This window comes from Lottia gigantea, assembly GCF_000327385.1.
Source record: "Lottia gigantea unplaced genomic scaffold LOTGIsca_24, whole genome shotgun sequence".
NCBI classification, from domain to species: domain Eukaryota; kingdom Metazoa; phylum Mollusca; class Gastropoda; family Lottiidae; genus Lottia; species Lottia gigantea.
The window spans coordinates 1,629,118-1,641,278 of NW_008708707.1; the positions used below are offsets into that span (position 1 = coordinate 1,629,118).

At 36.5% G+C, this 12,161-nt stretch overlaps 3 protein-coding genes across 3 annotated transcripts; 1 reads left to right on the forward strand and 2 right to left on the reverse strand.

Moving 5' to 3' along the window:
• The first annotated feature begins 2,384 nt into the window (after positions 1-2,384).
• Positions 2,385-5,611, forward strand: LOTGIDRAFT_188414 (hypothetical protein). Its single transcript, XM_009055324.1, has 2 exons — positions 2,385-2,402; positions 3,055-5,611. The coding sequence occupies exon 2, from the start codon at positions 3,061-3,063 to the stop codon at positions 5,089-5,091; it is 2,031 nt and encodes a 676-aa protein (XP_009053572.1). The 5' UTR covers positions 2,385-2,402; positions 3,055-3,060; the 3' UTR covers positions 5,092-5,611.
• Positions 5,612-7,014: 1,403 nt separating this feature from the next.
• Positions 7,015-7,851, reverse strand: LOTGIDRAFT_116457 (hypothetical protein; the record flags this gene model as incomplete). The annotated part of the gene is made up of 1 exon (XM_009055325.1): positions 7,015-7,851. A coding segment is annotated over one exon (837 nt), but the record flags the coding sequence as incomplete, so codon positions are not given.
• Positions 7,852-8,908: 1,057 nt separating this feature from the next.
• LOTGIDRAFT_95386 (hypothetical protein) lies at positions 8,909-9,823 on the reverse strand (the record flags this gene model as incomplete). The annotated part of the gene is made up of 2 exons (XM_009055245.1): positions 8,909-9,632; positions 9,669-9,823. Coding segments are annotated over 2 exons (879 nt in total), but the record flags the coding sequence as incomplete, so codon positions are not given.
• Positions 9,824-12,161: the final 2,338 nt, after the last annotated feature.

Here is a 12,161-nt window from a genome sequence, read left to right on the forward strand (position 1 = left end):
AAATGGCATTCCACTCATTGCTCAACCACCCAAGAAATTTTCAATTAAGAAAAAACTTCATCAGGTTGGTAAATATTTTTGTATGTAAGAAAAGAGGTTTTAGTATAGGGGTTTTCAACAGGTGAAAAGCTAGCCTGACAATTATGGTCCTACCCGTTCCCATTTTTCATGTTCGTCTGTAGATACAAAACTAAAATATTAAAGAATCCATCAAGACCTTAACAGTGAAGATATCACGTCCGAGGCCGGCTATAGCCAGTATTAGTTGATGCTTGTATGTTTGTAAGGCAATTGCGTACTTGTCATGCACTCTTATATTATTAAGCATTGTTATGCCTCTGTTCATTGTCTAGATGACTCAATATATGTCAAAGTGTAATTGACCTTCCTTTCTGACTTTAGATATCACGACGGGTGTTCTGTTCTTATATCCGGCTTACACTTACACTCAAATAAATTTAATTTGGTGTCATATTTGTCGTATGTGAAACTTTGTGTTATTTTGAACTTTTTTGGGACTCCCATAATTTTGAAGTGCAGAATTCTACTGTCTAAAAGGATACAAAGAGAGTATTTCTTGTGGACTTCTAGATAAGAATTGACGTCGATCTTTAAGGATACATTTGTGAAAGTTTTCGGCGTAAGATCTTGTCCGAATCAGTGATTATTTACACATTTTTAAAAGATACGTAAAAGTAGTTTGGTCAAATTTTTTTGGAATGTCAGAAACCACAAACGACGGATTAGAATCGGAGTTATATAGTTTACACACACACGTAAGACTTTAACGGCACAGCTGCAGCCGTTGTAAAGAAATATAATCATAAAAATTAGCTGTATTTTACACGACGTATTAAAAATCTAAAAATACACGTATTTGCATTTAAAACAAAACGAAGGGTGTGCACAATAGCGCCCTTACAAATGCAATAAATGTAAACATTTAACATTTCTATTAACGTTTCAAAATTAAATTTAAGTGTATCTAAAAATAAGTGTTGGGAACCTTTGAAAAAAATTAGTCAGCTCTCGGCAAACGTTGTGATTGCGCCTTAGGCTATGATCTAATCTTGGTGAAAATGAATTGCTTTAGGTGTAAGTTTACGAAATTATAGTATCAATTTTATATTGTTTTGCCTTTGTTTGATGTTTGTGACAGTACAGGGAGTAGTTCGGAAAAGGGATTGTTACTAAAATGCCGCTCAACAAAATTATGGTAAGACTGATTTTGATATTAGAATGAAAATAGGGACTCAAAATGTCACAGATAATCTGGGAGCTGTTTGTTCTTTTATTGAAAAGTATCCTCCCCTTATACGCTGATTGTCCTGGTGAGGATTTTATACCAGAAAGACGTGTCAGGTGTTTGAGATGAGCTCTAGTTATTAATAGCATCACATGATCTTGTCATGAATATTTGAGGTTTCCTCAACCTATACGGCAATACAGGTTCTCGATCGGTGGCGTAGCAAGTACTTCATCGATGGGGGAGGGAGGTGGGCATCCGAGCGGGTGCCTACCCTACCTAATGTGAAAAGCATTCAACACGATTTTAAGTGGAAGTAGGATACATTTTTCATTTTAATGGCCGAAGGTGGCCCAAAAATTACCGCCTAGTTAAAACCACTGTCCTTTGTTTTTTGTCCCACCCGGACGGCAAGACTTTTTCTGTGTCATCCCCTCAGATCCACATCAATGACAGGGTGAAACCGGATTAACATATACGAAGGTATGTGTCGGAATTGAACCCTGGACCTTCGGCAAGATAGCGTCAAATTAACTAAGTCAAAAGATAGGTAGATGACAAGTTAACGTTCGCTTCCAGCGGATGCTGATATCACAGACTAGGTAGTTGTTGGTTCAATTGGAATGATTCTGTGCTGTTGGTTTGGTAGTTGATATTTAACTAAGCCACAGCGGCTCCCACTTACTCATTGAAGGCAAGGCTATTGATATGACAGGACTTGTTCAGTTAAAACAATAAAGTGCGTCTTAAAGTTTGTCCAATTGATTGCAGGGCTGATTAGGGATTTAAGTTCAGATCAGTTGTACCAACACTGGACACGGAACAAGCCAAATGATTTAATAAGACAAAGGGGTAATAATAACGGGCTCTGTCTCGTTCATTAGACTGTACACTCGTTGACAGATATAATTGACGGCTGACTACTTGAACGTCCCAAAATAAATCTGCAGTGAGTCAATTAACCAGAGGTGGACACTGGTCACCTTGACCAAGTGACAAATACTCTTCTGAAATATGACTTCTCTTCATTTCTGGATTTCATTTGACAAAGTAGACTCGCACGATGGAGAGTAATGACGACATTGTCAACAAACGACGAAAACTAAAATGGCCGCGCCCATTCAAGGATGTACATATTAAATTTCCGAAATCTAACTTGAAGGTAGGGTCGCTTGATTTGTATAATTTCATCCAGAAAAATATAGGTTTTGATTAACTTAATGTTAATAAATTTGACTGTTGTTTTCCTTTAAAGGGGGTGTGAACCGACTACATAAAAACAGAAATTATGACTGAAAATCTGTTTTAGTGGTTGACAGCTTTATCAAGGCGAAGACAACCTAATGACAATCTAAGACTCCCAATTCACTTTTAAAGTTGATATGTCAATCCATAATTTTTTTTTAGCGAAATGCGATTCTGTAAGTGTTGTGGCCAAACAGTAGGTAAATTCCCAATCTTGTTTTTGTGTTTAACCCACACGTGTTAGATAGGTCTAAAAACTGACTATTTATTTCAACTTTCCATAATTTTGTAACGCTGGAGGTCCTGGCCATATGTATTCTCGAAACAATCTTAGCGCTAGGATATCCTAGAAACAGTGTTGGAAGATAAATCCCCAGGACATCCTAGCTCTAAGATCGCTTTGAGAATAAGCGGTCTGGCTATATCCCCTCAACCCATGACCCGTAGCCAACATAATTGTTCGGAGGACCAATGTTGTATGGCGTAAAGTTGCACTAAATTACCAGCAGATGGGCATTTATTGTGGGTTGAAGATATGAGAATTGAGGTTGTATTTTGTATCTTTGCAGATGAAACTAAAGGATAGGGAAACCTACAAGAAATACCTATTGCACGTGTTCGTGATATTGGTGTTCATCCTCTCTATAATATTCGTCAGTTTGGCCTGGTACTACCACAATGAATCAGAAACCGCCATTGCCAGCAGTCAGCAAATCTTTTTTAACCCTCGAGGACGAATCTTAACCTTGTCTGATCCTGAAGGTTATGACGCCATCCATGCCAAATTAGGTCAAGACATACCGTTCTGGCAGTTACCATTAAATTGTCCAATAGTGGAAACGGGAGATCAGTCAACTAAGGAGTGCAAGTGGAAACGACGGGCAGTGCTCCGGATTAACCATTTCGAGTCACCAGAACGGGATATTCAATGTTACAACGTTTCGTGGGAAAGTCTAAATCCGAAATACGTTCCGTTTGATTGCTTTGATCTGGGTAATGAGGAATGGTATGGATCATCAAATCTTACAACTGGTTCGGTTCCTATTCAAGGACAGTTTGATTTCAATTCTAACAAATATGAATGTGGCAACGACGGCGTTTTGCAGTCGGCTGTCGAGTTTTATTGGATCTCGTCCAACTCCGCGGCCATCTTGGTAAACAGCGACATTCCAGTTCACGTCCACTGGAATACAACCCGACCTGGGAAAATGTGTTTAGTATCAAATTTTACTGTGCCATTTTATGATCAAGACGATAAGCGATTGCCACATCTAAACTACACTGTTTGCAACGGACATGATATAATAAAGACGCACACATTTATGCGAAAATTGCATGCCAACCCTGAAGGATTGCGTATGATGGACTCCGAAGTGTTACGCTATCCCCATTGGTCTGCAGTAGCTGAAAAGAAATCACGCCAAATTACGCAAGAAGATGTGGAACATGTGGCTAAAGCAATCGTGCACCACGGATTTAATTGCAGTACTTTGCAAATAGACGGAATGTGGCAAGCAGCAATCGGAGATCTAGTCTTTGATGAGAAAAATTTCCCGAACACAACTCAAATGGTTGAAACATTGACGTCTTCAAATTGTTCAATATCTTTGGAGGTCAATCCGTATTTTCATTTTACCTCCGACAATTACAACTTCGGTGTCAGCAAAGGATTTTTTGTGAAAGATTCTGGTGATATGGTCCCAGGTTTGGTGGATTGGCAGTATGGCATCGGATCGATCCTTGACGTTTCCGATACAAACGCAAAAGCATGGTTTTCGAATGAAGTGATGACCTTAAGCAACGAATACAATGTAAAAGCATTTAGATTCAGTTACGGGAACAAAGACTGGCTTCCACATCGACCGCATTTCAGCAAGCCGAAACAAACCCCCAATAGTCTGCTGAAGATGTTTACGAACATGATGTCGACCATAAACCGTAATCTCATCGTAGATAGAACGTCACATTCACAGCATTCCAGTGGGTTGCTTAACGTCAAAGCATCCGTCATCATGGATGGAACACGATCTTGTATAAATGATGTCATCTCCAAAACTATTTCATTAGGTCTTCTTGGATACCCCCATATTCTCTCGGATGGTTTTAGATCATACCACGATGAAAATGACCTCCTGCCCGCAAAGGTGCCAAGCAAGGACCTGTTTATTCGTTGGATGGAACTGTCCGCCTTTTTCCCAGCAATGAGTTACTCGATTGCCCCTTGGTCGTATGACAAAGAAACTGTTGAAATAGCCAAGAAAATGAGTCAACTACACGAAAAGTTAGTGATGCCCATAATTACAAGCCTGAAGATGAAGCAAGAACTACATCAAGGATTGGCAATGATCCGTCCCTTGTGGTCTGTGGACTCTCAAGACTCTACTGCTCGACGTATTCAAGATCAATTTCTCGTTGGAGATAAACTGTTAGTCGCGCCAGTGGTTTGTGAAGGAACGATAAAACGAAACATTTACATTCCTAAAGGAATCTGGAATGACGAACTGCGATCAACGTTAGTTGTCGGTCCCAAATGGCTCGTTGGCTATCACGTTGCTCTTCATGAAATACCACACTTTATGTTTATGAGAGTGTACGAATGAAACTGTTTTTGTTGACGATCCGATTTATTAGATTGCCTTAATTGTTATATATTACCTGCGTGTGTGAGAATGATCTAAGATTGCTGTTACTGATATTTTCACCATTTTGACTTATTGTTTTGTGGACGTCCTTATTTTAATAACAGTTTCGCATCATCGTGTTTTAAAAAATGGCATGAATAACTGAGCACTTATTTTTTGTGATGCACAATGTATATAATATAAGTTATGAGTAAATTTGCTTCTGTGTTATAATGAAGAATGAATGCAACTGACATATGTGTATGGACATCCGGGCAATTAACTACTCTGACCCCGGAGGACAAGCCTCTGTGCTCTGTTCTTAAGGGACATGCCACACCCTACCTCACCCTCAGAAACGCCACAGGTGCAGTTTTCTTGATTACTCGAATAGTAACTGTTTATGATTCGAAAATGTTCTAGAGATCTTATCAATACATGACAAATTCATTCGAAATAGCATTAATTATCTAAGTAATAAATAAATATATTATGATATACGTATGTTCCCTTCACCAACAATTCGAGATAATGGTCCGTTAGCACCATTTAAATTAAGCCTGATTAAATTCTATGGTTTACAACAGAAACAAGATTTTTCGAACGAAGAATTAAAATTCGAAGACTTTTTCATATAACTGAAATATTTCAATTAATGTTTTCCATCACCAAAACGGATGTTGATTTACAACCAATCAGATTCAATAGCTTCTGTAGCCTCGGTCAATTACACAAATTTTGAGCAGCAGGTCCAGGTCCAGGTCAGTCATCTTTTATCGAAGCTGTACATAGACAAAGATGGACTGGATGATAAAGGCTATACATATACTGATAGCATTAATTTAAAAGATTTAAAACTTCAGCAGCATATTTTTCTGCAGCGTGTCTATCAGCTTTTTGATTTCTATTCAAAGGAATCTTGTCTAGTAATAGAAAATACTTTGGACAAGCAGAGACGTGCTCATAATCATCTTTAACGAATATGTCTTTGCAAACTCTTCAATCTTCCTCGCGATGCATTTTGAACCGGAAACCAATACAACGCATGCGCAGATTTCATTACCCCTGTCCTCATCGGGACTTTAATCACTGTCTGCATGTAAAATAGCGGTAACCCTGGCCCCCAATTCGAAGGATAACAACAACAAAGCCCCGATTTGCTAATCATGGTATACGATTCATGAACACTCTATGGGAAATGACTATTATTTTTGACATACCAGTAGTGCCCGAGGATAAGAGTATTACAGCATCCCCATCGACATCTAAAGATAAAAGCTCATCCGTAAAATCTTCGTTCTCATGGGATCGTGCACCTTCCAATTGAATCCAATTTCGGGACCATCTTTGGTAAATACCACATTTTCAACATGTACCAAGACTTTGGACGAAACTTTATGTTCGTTTTTAAATTCCATAAGATTAAACATCATTTTGTGACATGGTTCATTTTCGTTTGAAGATAAAAATGAAAGCTTTACACTTAATTTTATTGAGATTTTGAATCAAAAATGTACCACCCTTCAGTTGAAGTTTAAACCACGCATCCAGCGACGATGATACGGAAAGAGGCAATGAAGCCAGTTGGAGTGGGATCCGGCAAGAGACTACAAACAATGTCATCAGACTTCAATCCAAGCTTTTTCAGCTGGTTTGCAAAATGTACAGCTTTATCAAAGATCTCTTTAAACGTCAGTACAGTTCTTTCCCCTTCTTTACCTATGAATACAAATGCTTCTGAATTTGGCTGCTGCTGGGCCCCAATGGTGCAGTCTCTTTATAACATTGGATGATTCTATAATTGCTAACATTGTCTGTAATGAAATTTTGGTTGATTTGATAGCTTCAGGGTATACAGTTCTTAAGCATTGGCATGGCAATACATCGAATAAGAAGCAACCGTTAATGGAAAAATCTAAGTCGAATAAAAAAAATTCGTGAATTTCCACCACCGTTTGAGTTATTCCCCTTGCTATGGAATGCGAGAGAGACTACAAAGTTCATCCGATTGAAAAGAAAGCTTAATGGTGCAGGCAATCGAACGATCTTGATCGCCGATTCATAACAATTTGTATATGTTATATAATCATAACAATTTGTATATGGTATATAATTATAACAATTTGTATATGGTATATAATCATAACAATTTCTATATGGTATATAATCATAACAATTTGTATATGGTATATAATCATAACAATTTCTATATGGTATATAATCATAACAATTTGTATATGGTATATAATTATAACAATTTGTATATGGTATATAATTATAACAATTTGTATATGGTATATAATCATAACAATTTCTATATGGTATATAATCATAACAATTTCTATATGTTATATAACCATAACAATTTCTATATGGTATATAATCATAACAATTTGTATATGGTATATAATTATAACAATTTGTATATGGTATATAATCATAACAATTTGTATATGGTATATAATCATAACAATTTGTATGTGGTATATAATCATAACAATTTGTATATGGTATATAATCATAACAATTTGTATATGGTATATAATCATAACAATTTGTATATGGTATATAATCATAACAATTTGTATATGGTATATAATCATAACAATTTCTATATGGTATATAATCATAACAATTTCTATGTGGTATATAATCATAACAATTTCTATGTGGTATATAATCATAACAATTTCTATATGGTATATAATCATAACAATTTGTATATGGTATATAATCATAACAATTTCTATGTGGTATATAATTATAACAATTTGTATATTGTATATAATCATAACAGTTTCTATATGGTATATAATTATAACAATTTCTATGTGGTATATAATCATAACAATTTGTATATGTTATATAATCATAACAATTTCTATGTGGTATATAATCATAACAATTTGTATATGGTATATAATCATAACAGTTTTTATATGGTATATAATTATAACAATTTCTATATAATGAAAATAATAATTTATAAAAATAAAAAAGAATATACTTACACTTCTAGACAGGTGATACCACTTTTCATTATTAAATACTTACTCACATATGATTAATATACTTCCTCATGTGAAAATTTCATTAGATGCTACCAATGTTTCGCCAATATGTTGTTTTAGATTTCGGGTTTCGTTTTGCGGTTCGCATCGTTAGTACGTGGTTTTATTGTGCCATAAAGCGCCGCTGTATCGAAAATAATTTTCACCACTGAAATACAACCACATCAATCATAATTTGCATAAAATCGTTACAAGGTTTGGGTATTCAGAAGAGGCGATGGGTGTGTTACTGCACGTGTACCGAAGAAACTTTAAAACTTGATTTCGGGGAAGGAAGGGTTTGATTTTCGCATTGACGTCCGAGATTTCTTCTGGAATAGGGAACAAAACTGAGTCAGTCCCATCCCCCATTACCAATATCGAACTTCGTATCATCTTACATATGTTAGAGCCCTTCTTGACAATTTTGCGCCCCGCCCTTCGCGCAATGATTTATAGAGACGCCTTTGGGTCGTTCAGTTCCCAAAATCATTTAATCGTTCGTGTGTTTAAGATCTACAGTTGGGAATCGAAAAACGTAGCTGCTGCCCTGACAAAATTATCCATATTGTACACTTCGTTGCGTTGCGTTGCGTTGTGTTGCTCGTCTTCAATAGCCCAATCATATATGCAGAATCATAAGCAAGACCTACAGCTCCCTAAATATTTCATTTCTGAATCTGGATCTTCTAGAAAAAAAACACGAAAGTACTTACTGTAAACTGTTTACAACTACCAGCATTAATCCATCCGTCCAGATCGGTATAAACTTGATTGGGTATTCTCTTAACGTTCACCGTCTGACATAATTTACACCAGTCGTTACCCATAGTTACCTTATACTCTTTCCTCCATTTAAAATACTTATTATATGCTGTATTATTTCTTTCCAGGTAACTCAGATAGTCCGCTACTTCCTGGGCATTGTTAAAGTCACGAATATCTATGTAAGAATGGGGTGGGGCAATTTCTTTGTAGTTTCCGCCTCCGTACACAACAGGCAATATCCCAGCCCTTAACATCCGAAAAAACTTTTCGGTAATGTAATCATCACAAACGGAATTTTCAAATGATAAAAAAAACTTATATGTACGTAAAACTTTTTCATAAGAATTGCTACTTAACTTTCCTTCTCCACATGAACCGAATTTATCCACGTGGATATACTTTTGAAGTTCGTGTACCAGCAATTGTCTGCGTGCGTGGTCTCCACAATTACTGGCTATCCACACAACACCTGTTCTTTTTTCATCCACTGCCGCGTCTTTTGTGACAATCGTTTGGGAAGTTTTTTCCACATTGCCGTATGGAGTATGGATTTCACTATTTTTATGATAACTTCCGGTCCAATTAAAAAAGTTGTTAAATTTACTATAATCCAAGTACTCATTGACAGGTGATTCGTTATTCATCAAAACCCAAAGCTGTTCGTTGGTCCGATATTTTGGAAGAGGGTAGTAACTTGTATAACTTATATATGACGTCAAGAACTCATATATACTATACAAGTCACGAGTATGGAAGAGCAACACGTCCGAGGATTTCAACTCCGATTTATCATAGGATAAAACACAGTTAGAAACTGGACAACTGGAGAATACCGTAGCACGATTGTCGTAATTCCAATCCTCACTTCCGAAATATGGAGTCCACAATAGAATTTTATATTCTGATTTTAAATGGCGATATGTATTAGGGTATTTATAGATATATCTACTCAAGTTTTGCCGGTGGTCAAGTGCGGTAAAATTAGAAAAGAAATCAGGTTTATTCAGAGGTGACGGAGCGTAGAAAACAATAATCAAAATAGTTGTGATGATTAGAAAACTATAACGGGCATGTCTGGCGCCTACTGTACGCAAGAAAATTCTTTTTTGATGTTTACGAATCCAAGATGCACAACTCATATTCTATATGTATTTTTCCTTTTTCAGTGGTTTTGTAGCACAGTGGGTAGGGATAATCCTCGAAAAATCAATGCCAAGTAGTTTGACCAAGGATTAGCTGGTAGAAAGGATCTCAAGTGCACTCTAGGTTTTGTTGTTAATTTTGGCTTTTTTTCTTAGTTTGTATATCTGATTTGATTAGTAAACACAGAGAGTAGAACTGAAAAAAGGAAAACAAAAAGAAAATACTGTAATACTGTTCGAATAGTAAGATGTTCACAGTGTGTCTTTCCCGAGTAGCGTATTTAGTGAGAGGGTCATTGGATCGTGGCCTCCCCCTCGAACCTGTCTTAATTTGAAATAAAAATAGTACTTCTCAAGACTCAGGTCCTATCGCAAGTTAATGGTAACAAACTCGGGTCCTATCGCAAGTTAATGGTAACAAACTCGGGTCCTATCGCAAGTTAATGGTAACAAACTCGGGTCCTATCGCAAGTTAATGGTAACAAACTCAGGTCCTATCGCCTATCGGAAGTTAATGGTAACAAACTCAGGTGCTATCGAAAGTTAATGGTAACAAACCCAGGTCCTATCGCAAGTTAATGGTAACAAACCCAGGTCCTATCGCAAGTTAATGGTAACAAACTCGGGTCCTATCGCAAGTTAATGGTAACAAACTCGGGTCCTATCGCAAGTTAATGGTAACAAACTCAGGTCCTATCGCAATCCTATCGCAAGTTAATGGTAACAAGCTCGGGTCCTATCGCAAGTTAATGGTAACAAACTCGGGTCCTATCGCATATACAAAACTGAATTTGGAACAGAACCTTATGTAAGGATTATTAGAAACAGAAGTCATAGACGTGTTTTGGCTAAGCTTAGAATGGGCTCCTTACCGTTAAGAATTGAAACGGGTAGATATGCTAGATTTCTCGAACCTCTCTCATCAAGGAAATATTTTTTATTAGGCAACAATGGGAAGTTGAAAATGAGGAAAATTTTATTTCTAACTTGTAACCTTATATCCTTATATTAATAAATTGTGCTATTTCATGACTAACGAACGAATTTTACCACATTTTGCCTGGTGTAGATTTAAAATGTTTCATGTTAGAAAACAAACTGTGATTTCTTGAGATTATTTTTTTATTTTTCACTTTTTATATTTTATGTTCATTATGCGAATATTTAGCCTTTTTGGGACCCAACAACAAAATTAGTGTAAGCTGCTTAATTAACAATTATTACTGTTATTATAGTTTCAAGTCTTTAATGGAGCAACTGAGAGATTTCTCTCAAGTAAATGTTCAAAAAATTAAATTGAGGCTGTAATTGATTTTCTGTATCCCTGTACCCAAATTAGAGCTATGTCCAATGTAATGAAATTTGTTGAGGATATATAAAAAGTCCAATACTCACCGTTCCTCTGGTAGACTCCTAGGAATATTGACGTGTCTATCGAAGCATGAAATCTGGTCGAATAAGGAAATTGAACTTGCCTGACGAAACATGTGTCCTTAAAGTAATTGTAAAGAAAAAAAAGTATGTGCATTAGGGACACTGATATCATCAGTCCAATTCAATTTTCAACGAGACGTCTGTGTTTCCTTCAATTCCACAAACAATAAGTGTTTTATGGCGTCACCCTCGCAAATATGCTTGTATCACATAAGACTTTTGGGGGAGGGAGGGGGGAGGGGGTTACGTCAAAAGAACAGTAGAGTTGTTAGACGTCTGATTGAAAATTGGAATGGTGCAAATTGATGCTATCAGTGACCCCGATACAAATACAAATTTTAGAAAACCTCTTTACGATCCCTTTAACAAATATTGTATGGTTATATGTAGAATTAATAAGCGATTATTACAATAACTCGGTGAACGTCTAAAAATAAAATAATCTTTTGATTCATTCACACAAAATACAAAGAGATATTTTTCACGTCAATTGAATGAACCCCTTTATTCTCATGTATACAGTGTCTCAACGGCCACAGGGGCCAGTTAAACCAAGTCTACAGGCTCCACCAACAGCATATACTAAAGGCAAGTCCCGGGTTAAACATGTGTAACCATGTGTAACCAATAGTGGGGCGTCTTAGATGATCAATTG